The sequence below is a fragment of the Hippopotamus amphibius genome, chromosome 5 (genome assembly GCF_030028045.1).
Source record: "Hippopotamus amphibius kiboko isolate mHipAmp2 chromosome 5, mHipAmp2.hap2, whole genome shotgun sequence".
NCBI lineage: Eukaryota > Metazoa > Chordata > Mammalia > Artiodactyla > Hippopotamidae > Hippopotamus > Hippopotamus amphibius.
Window position 1 is genome coordinate 67,968,841 of NC_080190.1, and position 19,267 is coordinate 67,988,107.

At 37.0% G+C, this 19,267-nt stretch overlaps 1 protein-coding gene and 1 non-coding gene across 2 annotated transcripts in view; one reads left to right on the plus strand and one right to left on the minus strand.

The window, feature by feature from the left end:
• Positions 1 to 1,000: 1,000 nt before the first annotated feature.
• DNAJC12 (DnaJ heat shock protein family (Hsp40) member C12) overlaps positions 1,001 to 19,267 on the plus strand; it is a 34,746-nt gene continuing 16,479 nt past the window's right edge. The window contains exons 1-2 of the mRNA XM_057737184.1: positions 1,001 to 1,241; positions 12,213 to 12,291. Coding sequence (XP_057593167.1) covers positions 1,164 to 1,241; positions 12,213 to 12,291 — 157 coding nt within the window. The 5' untranslated portion in view covers positions 1,001 to 1,163. The remainder of the gene's footprint in view (positions 1,242 to 12,212; positions 12,292 to 19,267) is intronic.
• On the minus strand, positions 1,767 to 1,873 carry LOC130854631 (U6 spliceosomal RNA). Its single transcript, XR_009054080.1, has one exon. It is a non-coding gene; the product is annotated as a U6 spliceosomal RNA (small nuclear RNA).

The window sequence follows — 19,267 nt, forward strand, 5'->3', positions numbered from 1 at the left end:
GCTGTATTGGGTCTTTGTTGCTGCACACGGGCTTTCTCTAGTTGTGGCGAGCAGGGGCTACTTTTCATTGTGGTGCATGGGCTCCTCATAGTAGTGGCTTCTCTTGTTGCAGAGCACAGGCTCTAGGTGTGTGGGCTTAAATAGTTGCGGCACACGGGCTCAATAGTTGTGCCTCACAGGCTTCGTTGCTCTGTGGCATGTGGAATCTTCCCAGAGCAGGGCTCGAAACTGTGTCCCCTGAATTGGCAGGTAGATTCTCAACCCCTGCACCACCTAGGATGTCCTAAATCCTGCATTTCTTAGGGCCACAATGAGCTGAAATACAGGCTCTCTGGACCCACCCTCGTCCAGACACACTCCTGAGTGTGGAGAGATCCAGCCCAGGAGAAATGGCAGAGTGATCAGACCCCAGTAGTACAGTTCTCCTTCTCGCTGGCATATTTTATTTCCTTGGTGGCACATATCTCTATTTTAAATAATCCTCTTTGTTTGCACGTGTCTTGTCTGCCTTCCCTCTGTCAGAATGTAAGCTCCCTCAAAACAGAGACTCGTTTACCACACCTTTTCCTACAATCGTGCTGAGCACAAAATAGGTCCTCAGGAAATATTTGAGTGAACTGATTGTCAAATGAATTCAAATTTGCTCTCAGTTATTTCTTTCTATTCTTAAACTGTTTTAAAACTTATGAAGTATTCTAAACACTCGGAAAAGTGCCTACTACTCATATTTAGCAAATCCTAAGATTTTACCATAGTGCTTCAAATTTTTTTCTATACCTTTAAAAAAAAAGGAAAAAGATAAAAATATATAGGAGATGAAAAGATGGGCAATTTGGGGAGTGTGTAAAATTGGATAGTCTTTGTCAGCTCCTAAAAGGAATGGTTCATCTCTATCACTCAAACTCAAACTACAGATCCCAGGCAGCACTGCAACAGTTCTGCTCGTGGGCTATTCTTTGCTCTCGTTTCAACAGCCAATGAAAGCTAGAGTTTACAAAGGTCTAGGATGACATCTGGTGTGTTAACTGTGGCCAGTCTTAAATCTAGTTATTGCCGTTTGGAACGAGCTACTGTAAACCAGATCTCATAAGGCTTTTCCTGTTAATTCGCAGTTCATTGTGCCTCTTGTTTCAGAGGGAAGAAAAGCTGATTTAGTAATTAAAATGGACGCGATACTGAATTACAGGTTGGAAGATACTGAAGATTACTACACATTACTGGGATGTGATGAACTGTCTTCGGTAAGGCAGTGAATAATGCCTTTCTTTTTCACAATAGTATTTCAAGTTTTTATTTAAGGTTTTAATTTTGAACTCATCTTGCCTAAAAACCTAATCTTGTGTTATTTTAAAGCACTTTTGAGTCAGAGAAAGTTAAGGACTTAAATGTGTGCTGGGCCTTTATTTGAATAGTATCCTCTTTCAATTTTATGGAAGCTTCTGATTGAATATGTGTATTCTGGCACATGTCCATAGACTCTATTTCAAATATACTAAAAATACATATTTGAAATTTTATTGTAATTGCTGTTGGCAGTGTTTCATAGTATACATAAGCTATATCCTTATTATTGTAATTTACACTGTAATTGAGATGAGATGTAATTTTCTAGAAATTAGTGATTTTAAAATGTTTTATTAAAATACGTAGTTTTATGTGAGCAGTTAAATTATATAAACCAAGAAACATCCTTTTATATTAATATTTCAAATTGTGTGAGAGCAATTACTTTTTTTTTAAAATTTTATTTATTTATTTATTTATTAAAAAATATGGAACGCTTCATGAATTTGCGTGTCATCCTTGCGCAGGGGCCATGCTAATCTTCTCTGTATCGTTCCAATTTTAGTATATGTGCTGCCGAAGCGAGCACAGCAATTACTTCTTTAAAGTGTGGCTTCTGAAACAAAATGTGTGAAAACTCTAATTGTTCATTTGATCTATAATGGAACAATGTTTTTAAAGATCCCCATAGATAATTATAAAGGTCACGGAAGTTTTTTAAATTATGGAAAGCTCATTTATAATTCTACCTCCCAAGGGTAACACTATTTAATGTTTAATATATTAATCTCCAGTCTTTTTCCTATATATGTATTTTTGAAGATATGTTTACTTTTTACCCATTAACATTATAGCAAGGATTTCTCCATGTAACTAAAGATTCTTCATACATATGTTAATGATTGCATAATATTTCATTTTACTATTGCACCACAAGTGATTATTCTCTTATTGTTAAATATTTTATTTACAGTTTTTAAAATATTTTAACTATTGTTGAGATGAATATGAAATATATTTCAATTATATTATGAAATATGTTCATATTATTTTATATTTATCTAACATTTATTAAAATATTTATTTTATTTTAGTACTAAAATATAGCTATTAATTTTAAAATATTTTAAATCAAATTATTTTTCTATTCATCTTTGTTTCATAAGGCTGGAGTTAAGTAATAAAATGTACTTAGTTTTGTTTGGGGACTATTGCACATAAAGGATTAAAATCTCTATCTTCATCACTCTGAGGAAGTTATCTTAGGTACCTTGTAGTTAAACACACAACACAAAACAGGTTATAATCTCTTTTAGTTGCACATTTCTCCTTTAGGATAATAAGTTACTCTTGTTTACTTTAGTGGAGGTTTGCTTATAGCAATTGAGAAAGCTTATAATGTGTTATTCATACTTTGGATTATACTCTTGCCAAAAATTTTTGAAGGAACTATTTAAATCAAAGGAACATAATTTAATTTGAAAAGTTTCACAATTTGGATTTTTAAAAAATATTGTCATGCTAGGTTATAAAGTAAAGGTTGTAATATCCCCTTAATAAATCTCTTGACCCATTGAGTCAGTCTTTTGTAGTTATGTTATTGTCTTTTTAGTCTACAAAGAAAGATTAATTTTGAATAGACTAAAAAAAATGATCCCATTGTTTATTTATAATGCACATAATACTTTCATTTTGTGGTTACCAGTTATAGCCATACTTCTCTGTGTGTAGTGTAGCATATATTAAAAGGAGAATAAAAGCATTATCTTGACCTTCCTTTTCCTGGATGTATTTTACTAATTCTGTCAATGGCATAGCATGTGTAGATAACAGTCATTTATTTAAAATGAAATGAACTGTCACAATTTTGTCAATTCTTTTTATATATATCTTTCCCCTCTTTTTTTTTTTTTTGGCATGCCACTTGGCTTTCAGGATCTTAGTTTCCCGACCAGGGATCAAACCCATGCCCCCTGCAGTGGAAGCATGGAGTCTTAACCACTGGACTGCCACGGAATTCCCCCCTTCCCTTCTTTTTATATGTATCCTTATTTAAAGATATTTTAGTGCTTTTTTTTGAGTATTACTGTGACATTTCCTTTACTTGATTTGTGTTGCATGGATTTTCTTTACTTCAAATATTCCTTGATTTGATGATCTAAAAAATTAACGAGAACTGTTCCTATCCAAAAGCAATTTAGTAGTTATAATTTCAAAGAAACTTGATATTTTGACTCTACTTACAACAATTTAGTTAACACACGTAATTCTTCTGCTTTAGTACACAGTTCTTACACTTAAAAGCGTGTGTTGGAAATTAAATGACATATATAAGGCCATGGAAGGATTTCCATGCTATTGAGTAGCAAATATCCCTGTTCAAAAACATTTACTGAAATTTGAGCCCAAATCAGTTACCTTTTTCTCCCTATATCAGATTTTACATATAAGACACATGCTATAAAATCTAAAGTCCTTATTGATGCATACAACACACACGAGTGGTGTAAGGCATCCTCTCGTGTGTGGATCTTTATTGATTTTTTAAATATTTGGTCATTGTTTCAGTAGTAATAAGAAAACTTTCTCATTTCAAGATTTCATGGACTTGAAAACTGAGCATAAACTCAATAAATGGAAACATCTTTTTTTTTTCTAGTTTTTTTTTTTTCCTGAGGAGGTAGCTTTTTAAAAAAAAATTTATGCATTTATTTAAATTTATTGGCTGCATTGGGTCTTCGTTGCTGCTCCCAGGCTTTCTCTAGTTGTGGCAAGTGGGGGCTACTCTCCCTTGCGGTGCTCAGACTTCTCATTGTGGTGGCTTCTCTTGTTGCAGAGCATGGGCTCTAGACCCGTGGGCTTCAGTAGTTGCAGCACACAGGCTTGGTAGTTGTGGCTCGCGGGCTCTAGAGTACAGGCTCAGTAGTTGTGGTGCACGGGCATAGTTGCTTTGAGGTATGTGGGATATTCCTGGCCCAGGGATTTAACCCGTGTCCCCTGCATTGGCAGGTGGATTCTTAACCACTGCACCACCAGGGAAGTCCCTCTAGTTCTCCTTCTTATTGACTTCAGACCACCTGGGTTTAAATCTCAACCATTTATTGGCTGTGTGATCTTGGGAAAATTATTTAACTTTTCTATGGCTGAGTTTCCTAATCTGCAAATAGGGATAATGATAGTACCCACTCACGGAGGTGTTGTTGGGATTAAATGAGACATGATACCTAAGGTGCTTAGAATAGTGCCTGGCACATAGGATGTTGTTGTGGTTGTGGGTGTTGTTTGGCCTCACAGTAACACTGTACACTTGGAACTTCGTAAATTCACCCTATTCTACAATTCACAGTATTTTTTCTTCCACAGTATTTTTAAAATATTTTATTTTGAAATTATTTTTAATAGAATTTTTGAAAGAGCAATTTTAGGTTCATAGCAAAATGGAGGGCAAGGTACAGATGTTTCCCATATACCTGCCCCCTCCACTGATGCATGGCTTCTCCCATTATCCACATCTCCACCAGAGTTAGCACTGATGAACCTACACTGACACACCATAATCACCCAAAGTCTATAGTTTACATTATGGTTCACTCTTGGGTTTACACGTTCTGTGGGTTTGGATAAATATATAATAGAATTTATCCACCTTTAGAGTATCATAGAGAGTAGCTTCTCTGCTCCACAAATCCTCTTTGCTTCACCTATATTGGAATAACTTTTGACTTATAGAAAAGTTGCAAAAATAATACAGAGAGCTCTTGTATACACTTCACCCAGCTTCCCTTAATGTTAACATCATATTTAATGGTAGTAGAATTATCAAAATCAGAAAATTAAACTTGGTACAATAGTATTAACTCAACCAGTGGTCACCAAGCATTTTTTTGTAAAGGAACAGATAGACAGGGTCAGTGCTAGGCTGAGGCAAGCAGAGTGCTTAGGATGCAAAATTTAAGGAGGCACTAACTCTCAGGGTTTCTGCGAGTGCAGAGACCTGAGAGAGAGTGAATACTTCCTTGAGTCCAGGTGTTCTGCTTATCTTATCTTTGTGTTTTTTTGGCCTGTGCCACATTTGGGATCTTAGTTCCCCAATCAGGAATTGAACCCATGAGCCTTGCACTGGGAGAGCAGAGTCTTAACTGCTGGACCACCAGGGAAGTCCCTGCTTGTCTCAAGTTGGTGCTGGCCCTGAGATAGCAAATATTTTAGATTTTGCAGGATTTATGGTCCTTGCCCCAACCACTCAATTCGGCCATAGTGAGAAAGTAGCTATAGATAACATGCAAATGAATGACATGACTGTCTTCCAATAAAACTTTATTTTAAAAACAGGTGGTGGGCCAGATGTGGCCTGTGGGCCAGAGTTGGTCAACCCCTGATCTAAAGTATAAGGCTCCTTCCAATTTCAGTTTTTCTACTAATGCCCCTTTTCTCTTCCAAGATCCAAGCCAGGATCCTTTATTGAACTTTGTTGTCCTGTTCCCTTATTTTCCCCCAAAATAACAATTTTTCATACCTTTTCTTTTGAGACCTGGACACTTTGAAGAGTAGTGGTGAGTTGTTTTGTAGAATGTCCCTCAATTTTGGTTTGTTTGATCTTTTCTCATGATTAGAGTGAGTTTATGTGCTTTTGGAAAGAACACCCCAGGAGTGATGGTGTGCCTTTCTCGGTGTATCATTTCAGGGGTGCATGATATAGATATGGCTTACTAACCTTGATCATTTGGTTAAGATGTGTGTGTCAGTTTCTTCTGCCAGGTTTTTGCAGTGTAGGGTTACTATTTTCCCTTTTGTGGTTAACAAATATATTGGTGACAGTTCTTTGTTTTTTTGGGCAATATTTGTTTTATTAATTTATTTATTTATTGGCTAGGTTGGGTCTTCTTTGCTGTGCGTGGGCTTTCTCTAGTTGTGGTGAGCACGGGTTACTCTTCGTTGTGGTGCACAGGCTCTAGGTGTGCGGGCTTCAGTAGTTGCAGCACACGGGCTCAGTAGCTGTGGCTCGTGGGCTCTTGAGCACAGGTTCAGTAGTTGTGGCGCACGGGCTTAGTTGCTCTGAGGCATGTGGGATCTTCCCGGACCAGGGATCAAACCCGTGTCCCCTGCATTGGCAGGCGGATTCTTTTTTTTTTTTTTTAATTTTTAATTTTTTACAATAAACTGCATATATTTAGAGTGTACAATTTGGTATCCCAATCTCCCAATTCATTCCCCTCCCCAACCCTCCCCGCTTTCCCCACTTGGTGTCCATATGTTTGTTCTCTACATCTGTGTCTCTATTTCTGCCTTGCAAACCGGTTGATTTGTACCATTTTTCTATAGTCCACATATATGTGTTAATATATGATATTTGTTTTTCTCTTTCTGACTCACTGCACTCTGTATGACAGTCTCTAGGTCCATCCATGTCTCTAAAAATGTCCCAGTTTCATTGCTTTTTACAGCTGAGTAATATTCTGTTGTATATATGTACCACATCTTCTTTATCCATTCATCTGTTGATGGACATTTAGGTTGCTTCCATGTCCTGGCTATTGTAAATAGTGCTGCAATGAACATTGGAGTGCATGTCTTTTTGGATTATGGTTTTCTCAGGGCATATGCCCAGTAGTGGGATTGCTGGGTCATATGGTAGTTCTATTTTCAGTTTTGCAAGGAACCTCCTTACTGTTCTCCGTAGTGGCTATATCAGTTTACATTCCCACCAGCAGTGTAAGAGCATTCCCTTTTCTCCATACCCTCTCCAGCATTTACTCTTTGTAGATTTTCTGATGATGGCAGGCAGATTCTTAACCACTGCACCACCAGGGAAGTCCAGTGACAGTTGAGACCACAGTGTTTCTCCTAAAACTTTCACCCACTTGTTTCAGCATCCTTTGGTGAGTCTTGCCTGTAAAAGTTATTGTTATGGTGTTTGCCTAATGGTGACTTTCTATTTTCCTCATCCATTTACATTTATTACTTGGAATTCTTCTGTAAAGAAAAGCTACCCCTTCTCCCATATTTACTTATTTATTCAACTATTTTTGTCCCTGTGGATTAATAGATAGTTATTGTGTTCTATGGATTATAACCCAATACTACCATTGTATATTTTGTGGCTCAAATCACTTCTATAGCTCATGTTATCATTTCATTAGAATGATGTAGGATGATCTCTCGTGAAATCTGTTTCAGGGGTATTACTAATATCTGTCATTTTGTGGGAAAAAGTCAGTTTTTTGTAAATTGGAATGATGGATGTTAATCAACCCACTTATTAAAATGGGTCTTCTCTTTTATGCAACATATTCTGTAGCATATACATTTCCATCACTTGAATCAATTCATTCTTTTAATGAATAAATCACATTTTCAGAAAGCTCCTATTATACTACAGTCATGTTATTTGAAGAATATCTGTCAGTCTATAATCAAGTATTCATTCAACATTTGACATCAGTCCAGTACTAGAAGTGATGAGGGGAGAACAAAACAAAAAGTGAGACGTGGTGTGAGTGTGTAAGGAACTTGGCATCCAGTCGAGGAGCTAAAGTTAATGCACAGGAAACAATTCCAGGACAAATAAGTACTGTGCTACGTGGTACTGTCTATAAGTGCAACAGGAATTAAGGAAAGAATGTCTGAAGAGCCTTCAGAGAAGAGATGGGGCATGAAACAATCTTACTCAGTCAAAATTTAGATGCGTGGAGGGACAGATAGAGGGCATTTGTGTGGCCAGGGGAAAGCTGGAGAAGATCCATTCAAGTGGGAATCAAATTAGTCCCTATTGCACACGAGTATTTCCTGGCACAGAGCAAAATACTGTGCTGTTAGGATATGGAAAATGTAAGTTTTTTAAGTTTTAAAATTTAATTTCTAAAATTAATATATGTTCAATAAAGAAGGAGTATGAAGAGAGCACAGGGAAAAATGCGAACTCAAATGCGTAATGTTTGGGAGTATGACAGATGCATGCCAATTATGCATGCATATATGTTATATTTATGTATTATGTAAGTACATGTGTGTGCATATAAATATTTATATGTTTATTTTTATATGTGTTTGGAGTCAGACTGAGTTGAAATCCTGGCTCTGCCGCTTAGTAGCCCTGTGACTTTGGGAAAATTACTTAACTTTCCTGTCTTGGTTTCCTAATCTGCAAAATGGGAATAATAGTAGTACCTATAGAGTTGCTATGGGAATTAAATGAGATGCTCTATATAAAGTACTTAGAACAGTGCCCGGCGCATAGTAGGTTTCAATAAATCTTAGCTATTATTATCATTATTATTATTTTACATACACACATATACATATATGTTACATAATTCCTTTTGAGAAAACATTAAGATTTTATACTGTACATAATGCTCTGTAGCTACCTTTTCTCATAGAATACATTATATAAAATTTCTCAGATTATTGTCTTCTACTACAAGATGATTTTTTTAGTAACTGTAAGATATCCCATCCTATAGCTATATTACAATTAACTTTAACAAATATCCTATTACTAGGCACATAGGTTTTCGTTTAAAATGTATAACTTTTTATTCATTGAAACTTCTTATAACTAAAACCATTTCCCACCTCTGATTATCCTCTTAGCCAAATTCCTAGAATTGAAATTGTTGAATCAAAGAGTATGAAAAAAAATTAAAGGATTTAAAACAAATTTTTAAAAAATTTTTAATTTAAAAAATTTTTTTGCCATGTCACGTGGTTTGTGCGATCTTAGTTCTCCAACCAGGGATCAAACCTGGGCCCTGGGCAGTGAAAGCACAGAGTCCTAACCACTGGACTGCTAGGGAATTCCCAAGGATTTATGTATATATGCATATTCCAATTGATTTCCAGAAAATTTGCACCATGTTCATCCTCACCAGGAAAGCATAGGAGAGTTCATTTCTTTGCACCCTCAACGACACTGGTCATGATCATCCCTTGGATGTTTTGATTTATTTAATTGTGAATAAAGCTGAACATTTTTTGCATGTTTATTGGCCAATAGGATAGGCAGCTTTCCAGGCCATTGGACATTGGGTCAGGAAGGCAAAATTCAGTGAACCTTGACATGGAGGGCCTCACTTGTCCATGGGCCGCACTTGGCATTGGGCACATGGGGTAGTGATGCCGGGAGATAAATAGAACATGCCCAAGACAAACTAAGCCTCTTTACTGGTTAGTTTACCCAGAACCAGCCCTACACAGGAGATTTATGATAAACTTTGTGACAGTAATACTATGAAAAGTAATGAAAGACAGATATGGACTATTCTTAATTTTTAAAGATGGGATAGGAATTAAAAAATAAAACAACAACAACAACAAAATCTCCAAACTTTCTATCTTTGATAGATAGGTATAACTTTATACATTTGTGTTATTAACCCCCCCGCCAAGGTATATACATAAATATGTATATAAGTGTGTAAAAAAATGTGTCGAAGGTTTCTATTATCTTAGGGGAAAAGGAGTAAAGGCTTTAAAAAAAATTCCGTATTGATAGAAATTTTTTCAAAGAGAGTTTGTGAATATTAATAAATTACTTGTTAATTAAAAATGCTTACTATTAGATTCTTTGAAATATTTAATATTTAAAATATAAAAAGAAGTCCCAGTCTCAATTTTCTTGTTCTTTTTATGGTGACTAAGGGGTAAAGGGAGCACCCAGGAAGAGGAAACATAATTAATTACAGTTCTTACCAGGAAATCTCCTCTTCCTGTTATTCCAAGAGTTTCCCAGTACATACTTAACGAGACAAGAATAGAGATATCAATCTGGGGTTTAAACATATTCATATCTAATACAGTCTGTCTTTGACTGTAAAAGTGAAGATATTTTTTGAGAATTGATTAAGTATGACGTGGAGCTGATAAAAATGTTTCTCCCATGAATCTTATGACAATATTGAGCTGAACTTGAGAATTCATTTCTCAAACAAGAGGTAATTTGCTTTCACTAATTTGTGTATAGTAAATATGGAACTTGGCAACAGATCCATAAGTCTGAAGAACTTGGCCATGTCAAACAGTGGTTAAGATTATTGGAACTGAATTCCAACTGCTTAGTTAACAAAAAACTCAGCTTTTTTAGTAACAAGCTAAATGACTTCAAGTTACTTAACCACTGACATTTAATAATAACTACTATTACTGAGTTCTTACTGTGATCAGGCTTTGTGTTAAGTGCTGGACTTATATTATTCATGTAAAGATGAGGAAATTTAGGCACAGAGAAATTACATAACTTACCTAAAGTCTCAAGGCAGAGCTGGGATTTAAAACAAAGCAATCAGATTCCAAGAGCCACATAACCACTATTGTATCCTACTGTTAACACTGCAATTATAATTAATAAAGTCAAGTCTTGATAATTCATGATAATAAGGATTAGATGGGTGACTGAAATCAAATAAAATCATAGATGGCCCTCAAACCTCAGTTTAGTTTGGGCTGAAGTCTCTGTTTTCCCAGTCAAAATCTCTAACCAGACTGTAACAAAACTATCAGGTTTATCCTTTTTTTTTAAATTGTGAAAAATTTTTTCCTTCCAATTTTATTGAGATATAACTGACATACAGCACGGTATAAGTTTGAAGTATACAGCATAATGAGTTGATTTACATATATCATGAAATGACTACTACAAGTTTACTGAACATCTGTCACCTACATAAATACCAAATTAAATAAATAGAATTCTTTTTTCTTTGTGATGAAAACTCCTAGGATTTACTTTCTTAACACTCTTCATATACATAACATATAGTAGTGTTAACTATATTTATCATGTTGTACTTTACAGCTCTAGTATTTATTTTGTAACTTTCTAATTTATAACTTATAACTAATTTTAAAAACCTTTACAATTTTGTAAAATTTGTACCTTTTGACTACCTTTATCTAATCCCCCACCCTAACTGTGAAATTCTTGATAAAAAAGAAAAGGGCCAAAAGGCAGAAAGAAAGAATTTTATAATGGGTAATTTATAAACTGGATAGTCATCTTGAATACTGGATAGTGGCTAAACATCCTTTGAAGAACTCAGATATGTGAACACATCTTTTATATATTCTTAGGATAAGCCTATCTGACCTTTTTTTTTTTTTTGAATAGTTTTTATTAACATGAAATTGTACGTCCTTGGGGTTTTTTTTTTCCTCCCATTAGATACAAGTTGACACTTTTATTATCACTGGCATATTTTGTGCCAAGCGTTGTTTGTGCTGAGGATACAAAAGAAACTCATCTTTGCCTTTAGGAACTAGGCACATAAATGGTCACTTCAGGGTGATGGGGTGAGGATTCTGATTGAGATATTTACCTGGGGACGGCAGGAGGGTAGCAGAGGGCAGCTGGGTAAGGTTGGTGGGTGGACCAGAAATGAAGAAGCATTGGGGCAGACATCTCACAAAGAGGAGGTGACCTTGGAACTGGTCTTCAAAATGGATTGAAGTTAGCTGAGGGGAAACAGGAAGCTGGAGAGTTTGGAGGAGGAGATTTTGTCAGGAGAAGCAGGCACAGGAATGTGGGTGGGTGGGTGCGTAGGGGGTGTGGACAGCGCATAGTTCTGGATGCCAGAGTTGTCAGAGAGGGAGGCAGTGTCTGGAGGAAACAGCCTTATGCAGGGGATGGTATCTGACCATTTTTGACATTTAAATATATTGAATTCATAGGTGTCTTGGGCCATCATCGAAATATAGTAGCAAGTTAAATTGTCATCACAGACTATTATTAGAATAGGAACATTTATTGGCTACTTTCTGAATCTTGTTATTAAGAAAATAATTTCTTAGAGTAAAAAGTCAAAATGCAAATACAGGGATCAAAATAAAAAGTTGGGGTGATCACGGCTTTTTGGGGAAGGACTGACACCTGACTTCTTCCTTCATGCCATTCAAGCTGGATTCCTTATTTTAAACATTGATTTTTGTTTTAGGTTGAACAAATCCTCGCAGAATTTAAGGTTAGGGCCCTGGAATGTCACCCCGACAAGCATCCTGAAAACTCCAAAGCTGGTAAGTATTTAATAATGTCTGTTTCTCATGAAAATGTATAGCACAGAGATCTAAAAAGCCGTTGAACAGTAACTTCATTTTCCTTTGTCTGTTTACACTCAAAATTACTCTTTCATTCAATGCCAAAGCATGTGTTTGCATTATTGGGTGGAAGGAGAGGAGGGAACCGAGGAGGGTCTTTTTCCTAAAAGTAGTCATTTAATATTCATTTATCTTTCTGCTGTAATGTGCTGCCTCATGGTTTAAAATTTGTCCAGTTTATGCTTCATTTCACCAGTTCTTGAATGTTAACATGACTTAAATACGTTTGTAACCAGGTGGTTGTCTTGATGAGAACCTTGCTGTGATTTCTTCATTTTGAAGACCTGAATACGTCTGTATATATTATGTAATAATATATTCATACCTTTGTTTTTTCTTTATATTTTAAATTTCATGATCATAAATTTATAGATAAATGCTTTTGTGTATCTCAGCTCGAAAAAATACAAACAAACCAATAATCCTTCCTTAACCTGTCTCCTTCCTGCTCCTTCCCTCTCTCTCTCCTTCCCTTTAGAGTCAAACTTTCTGAAAAAGAAGTTCACGGTTGGTATCTCTCCTTTCTCCCAGTTTTCAATTAATCTCAGTCTGACTTCCTCCTCACCTTTCTAAGAAATGGCTCTTGTAATAGTCACCAAGGACTTCCTGGCTGCCAAATCTAATGCTCACCCTTTAGTCCTTACCTTCCCTGAGCTTGCATCAGAATTTGGCACTATTGACCATGCGCATCTTCTTGACACTTCTTTTTCTTAGCTACCAGGATATGTATGCCCTTAAGCTTTCCCTCCTGCTTCTTGTGCTGCTCTTTCTGTCTCCTCTTCCCTTCTGTCCTAAGGTTCCTTTCTAAACTGTCTTCTGGGCTTACTCCCCACTTTTTCTCTGGAGTTTTGTCCAAGTCTGTGGTTTCAATCATAAGCTATTTGTTGATGGCTCTCAATCCATCCTTAACTCAGTTCTCATTCCTCAGTTTCAGACTGTAGCTTCAACTGCTTCTTGGAAATCTCCTTTTGGAGACATTTCAAAGTTGCTCTGTCAAAAACTGGACCCATTATTCACCCTTCTCTCATCCCTTAAAATTGTGCTTATTTTTCTATGTTTCCCCATCTCAATAAATGGCACCACCATCCATGCAGCTGGTCAGGCAAAAACCTGTCACCTTCCTCTGCCTCACATCTACATCTGACTGACTACCAAATGCTGGTGATTTACCTTCCACATCTCTCTTCTGGAGGTCCTCTTCCCTCCATCCTCACAGCCACTACAGTAGGTAAGCCATTATCGTTTCATGCCTGAATCCCTACAGCACTCCTCTAACTGCTTCACACTGAAAATAGTGGTCTTTCTTTCTAGTTATGGAAAGAAATAAAAGATTTAATGGGTACAAAACAGTACAAAGAATACTATTAACAAATGCCCATGTATGTACCATCGAGCTTAAAACTTCACCGATGCAGTTGAAGTCTCTTTATTCCTACCCTGATTTTATCCTCAGGGTAGGTAATACTATCTGAAATTTGATGATGATTATGTTTACTATGTGTGTATACCATACGTATGTGTATAGTATGTATGTACATATGGTTTTTCTATAAGGAAATTATTATGGTTAAGATCTGTCTATAACTTCATATTTCACAAATGGTAAGACCAAACCCCTCTTCATTAAACATTTTTTTCCCTTGGGAATTCCCTGGCAGTCCAGTGGTTGGGACTCCACACTTCCACTATAGGGGGCATGGGTTCCACCCCGGTTGGGGAACTAAGATCCCATGCCATGTGCTGTGGCCCCCCCCCAAATTTTTTCCCCTTTATCTTAAAGCTCTTAATTTTCTATAGAAATCATTGATTCCTTTGATTTGTATAAACAGGTCATTTTTCAATGTATGAAGTCATCTTTTGTTATTAGATACTTAACTATTACTATTGCTCATTTGATTTCCCCCCCTTTTTATTACGGCATAACTTGTTTAAGGAAATGTGAACAAATCAAAAGCGTAAACTTGATAATTTTTTGTCTACATACAACCAGTTTAACCACTGCCCAGATGAAGATGTAGAACATTTCCACCACCCCAGGAAAAGTCCCTTTTCATGTCTTGTTCATTGTCAGCACCCTTCCCTTTTTTTGGATTTTTATCATCATTGATTAGTTTTGCCTAGTTTTGAATTTCATATAAATGGAATCATACAGTATATACTCTTTTGTGTGTAGCTTCTTTCGCTTTACCTTATGTCTGTGATATTTACCCATATTGTATGTGCAGCAATAGTTTATTCTTTGTCATTTCTTGGCCTTTAGGTACAAGCCCCTTCATGCTGTGCTCTCCCTGCTTCTCTCTCCATCCTCATTTTCTCTCTACCACCACACTTACAACCCCATGTTTCAGCCACTCACAGCTACCTTGGTTCCTTAATGTGCTCTGCTCTCCACTCTTTAGACCTTTATACCTGTTGCTTTCTCTGCCTGGTGGGCATCCCCAAGGCCTGCCCACCTCCCTGCCCTGCTTTTGATTGGTTGGGTAGTACTCCTAAGCTGAGTCAGGTCTCAGCTTAGCCATCACTTCCTCCGGGCTTCATGTGTGCCCCAGCTACCCAGAGCACCCTACACATATGTCAGGTGGCCAGCTGTGCATCCTATTGTCCTCTTGTTGACAATTTATTAGTCACACTGGAAGCTCAGTGAGGCTGGCCTCCTGCTTATCTTGTTCAAAGTGGTATGCCTCACACCTAGCACAGCACCTGCCATGGAGGACAGATACTTTGTGCACATAATTTCCTGAACGAGTGAAAGAATGGATTCATGAACATTTCTGTAGGAGATATATTAATTATGTCTCTAAACTAGAGTTAATATTAAGATAGATGTCCTAGCATAAAAGTATAAAAATTTGATAAACACTTAAAAAAAAAAACAAAAAACCACCACTACAGGTTATTCTTTAACTGGGTTCTTTACCAGTGAAGCATGGTTTTGAGTTGTTTTTCTGTCTCCAGCAAACAATCTCTATTCAGGATACATGATGAATCATTGCGCAATCATTGCCATTCTAGTTGCCATAGTGATGGGAGTTCTCATGTATGGGCTACCTCAAGGCTTCCTGTTCAGAGAAACACTGGGCTGTGTAAATATTGTTTAAAATGAAAAGGTACACTGACATCAATATCTTCCCTTGTCAGGCTTGCAGTGGATAGACGATTCAACCTTAGGGTAGAAATTGCTTTGAAATCTGTTTAAACATCCATTTACTTAATTTAGATTGATATGACTTTATGAAAATTTAAGTTGCTCCTTATGCACCTGGAGAAGGGTTGAGGTTACTGATAAAACTATTTTAAAATGTGAAACAAAAATTCACCCTGATGCTGATTTTAGCTTGACCAAAATCTAGAATATATTAGACAGATTTTGAAACACATTTCATTAAGGTGAAAGGCTAAGCCTTTAGAGCAACTGCAGGTAGAAGAAATTAAATTTGTATATACAGCTTTTTGGTTTGCTAAATGTAGTCTCAACCACTGCCACTGAAATGACTGATTTGGTAGCATGAGGGAGTAGTACATATGAACACAGGTTTGTCTGTCTGGATTGCTCCTAGCTCCCACTTATGAGCTCGTTGATTTTGGGCAACCTCTTTGAGCGTCAGCATTCTCCTAGGTAAAATGGATGGACTAATAGTATATTATTACTTCACGTGTCTGCTGTGAGGATTACATGAGTATCTTTCATGTGGGAAGAACTCAATGAATGTTGGCGATTATGATTCAGTGGACTTTTCCTGTTTTTATGCAGCATTCCAAAATAAACATTTAACAATATGGAATAGGTTTCTTTTTGTAAGTAAACATTAGACCTTTCTCACTCTCATTAAAAATTATCTAAATCTGACTTTTAGAGATCCTTGCTCTGCAGGTGTGGGTGATGTAGGCAGGACTGGTTGTGCTATAGAGATTGTGTCACTGAGATCAAAAGCCTGTGGCTGGTGCTCATGCCAGTTCTGTGTGCACGTAACAGTAATGGTTTCAGGCCAACCCTTTATTAACTTCCCTTTGACCCTGAAGAAAGAGATTTCAGACTAAATTAAGGACCTGTGAAATAGTATTTTTGTTACTGATTTGCAGGCTTCAAAGATATTTGAATATTTGAAGAAGGGGGACTCTGTCCCTTAGTAACCGAAATCTTCCAATGTCTCAATGTTTTCCTACTTTAAAAACTCTTTATTGCTTTTCCCCCCTTAGAATAAAAATAACACACAGTATTAAATAATGTTGAAAGTGAAAGTCTGTTCTTCTCTCTCTCTGCCAGAGAACCACTATTAACAGTTGGTGTATTTTCCTCCAGATTGTTTTCAAAGCATGTCCTGACATTATATTATTATTATTATTTCTCAAGTAATTGTAAGTGGCCTACATTTAAAATATGGCTATAATAATAATAAAAATTGTATTGTGAAATATGAATTCAAAGACCCTCTGTATTTTCAAAGTAGACCCAGGAGTTAAATGAGAATGTCTCTTAAATGTTCCATCATCATTTGCTTGTATAAGCTTATAAAATGAGCTCTCTCTTCCCAGAACTGGTATGTGTTTATCTTGTATGATTCATTTGATTAGCTGATACATTAAAGGACAAATATAAATCCAAATCATTTTTATTAAATGTGATGAAGGGTATGGAACAAGGAAAAGGCCACCTAACAGGAAAAGGTAAGGTCTCTTTTGCTTTCTGTTTATCAACTGCTGTTGAGGGACTGACATTAGAATAATTCTTTCATTCCGGAAACTCTGGAAAATGAGGCCAACAATAATGTACAAAGAGAAGGTGACTCATAGATTAAAATGTAAATCTTTACAACCTCTGCCCTAGTAGTAACTGGCATGTGTATCCGTGGTGATAATTTAATAAGCTTTTTGTACCTGTTGGAAAAGGTGACATCTCATTTATACATCAGGTCATTTACATTGTCGTCAGCAACAGGAAGGATTGCTCACAGCTATTGCAAGATGTTTTTTATGTGTTTGTTTTCCTTGGCTCTCAATAGCACCGTCTTTAGGGTCTTCCCTTTAATCCATTAATTGCTACTACCTCCATCAGTTATATTAAATATTTAATGACCTATTAAGTACCTGTGCTGCCCAGCTTTGGACAGTGTCCTGGAAGTGCCCTTCCGCAGATGGGCAGTACCTCTGGTTACTGGAGGAACAGTTGAAGTGGTGGTGGTATTTGGGGCATAAGAGCTCAGGAATAGTAGCTCTTTACCAATTGGCATACAGAAGTATTGGTATGGTGGTACCATCAGTACTGACTGTACATTTGCCCTAACATCTTCTGTTTCAGAGGATATTGACTACTTCCCATGAGGTATTTTTAAGCACCAAAAGGATCATTTTAATTATTTTTCCCATTGATACTATTAAAAGGTACTTAATTTACAAAAGGTTTTAAGGGTATGTGTCATTTCTTTGGTGTTTGGAGCTCTGGGAATAGCATTATATGAATATCTTTATATTCACATTCAAATTTAACTTGGAAGCAGTCATTCATTCATTCATTGAACAAATATTTTTGAGCATCTGCTACACTGCTCTAGTACAAAGGATGAAGCAGAGAACAAAACGAAGTCTCTGCCCTCATGGAGTTTGTATTCTCACGGAGTTGACAGATCATAAACAAATAACTGTAAATAATGTCAGGGGGTAGGTACTATGAAGAAAAGTAAAGCAGGCAAGGGAGATAAAGGAATGGGGCTGACGGGGTGGGCAGCTATTTTATATAGCACGGTCAGAGAATACTCCACTGAAAAGACAACATCTGAGCGGACATCTGGAGAAAGTAAGTCATATGAGTGCTTGGGGTAAAATTGTTCTTGGTAGAAAGAACAGCAAGTGCCCAGTCTTGGGGCTGGAGTGTGCTTGGTGTACTCAAGGAACGTCAGGGAAGTTACTGTGGCTGTAGCAAGGAAGATGGGAAAAGTAGGAGGAAATGAGGTCAGAGAAGGAAGAGAGGGGTAGAGGACAGGCAGAGCATGTCAGGCCTAGTAGCCATGGCTAACAACATTCAGTTTAATTTTAAGAGAAATGAAAAGTCAAAATGAAAGTAATTTTGAGCAGAGGAGTGATATTATGTGACATTTATTTTTCTTTAATTTTTTTTGGCTGTGTAGCTTGTGCGATGGGCTTCTGGGATCTTAGTTCCCCAACCAAGAATTGAACCTGTACCCATACCCATACCCTCAGCAGTGAAAGCGTGGAATCCTAACCACTGCCCCACTAGGGAATTCCCTATGTGACTTATTTTTTAAAAGATCACTCTGACTGCTGTATAGAAAATTGACTGCGGCAAAGGCAGGGAGATCAGTTGAGAAGCTAGTATAATAATCCAGCCAGCAGAGGATGGTGGCTTGGACCAGAGGGATGCCAGTGGAGGTGGGACAGGAGGTCAGATCTTGGATATATTTTAAAGGTAGAGCCAACAGGGTTTGCTAATGAATTAGAAATGAGATGTGAGAGAAAGAGAAGAGTCAAGGATGACTTGAAGTGTATAGAAAACTAATAAAGTACTTCCTGATTTCTCAAGCAGAACCAGTCTTGCCTCTGCATTTCTTTTTATCACACAGTACTGAATTGATTTGTTCATACGTCTGCTTCCTAACTAAACTTTCAGTTTCTCAAGGGCACAACCTGGATCTTAGTGATGAATGATGAAGTTTTTATTATCCCTGGAGATGAAGGAGAAAGTGGGGATTAGAGGGTAACATGTATTGCAGGAAAATGGGAGGGGCAGGAGGGCAGTCAAGTGTAGCCTGGAGAGCACCAGCTGGCGAGCCTGGCAGGCTTAGGCTTGAATTGTGGCTCCATCACTTGTAGTTTAGGGACTTTGGGCAAGTTACATGAACCTCCCTCAGCCTCAGATTATGTAAAATGTGAATAATACTAA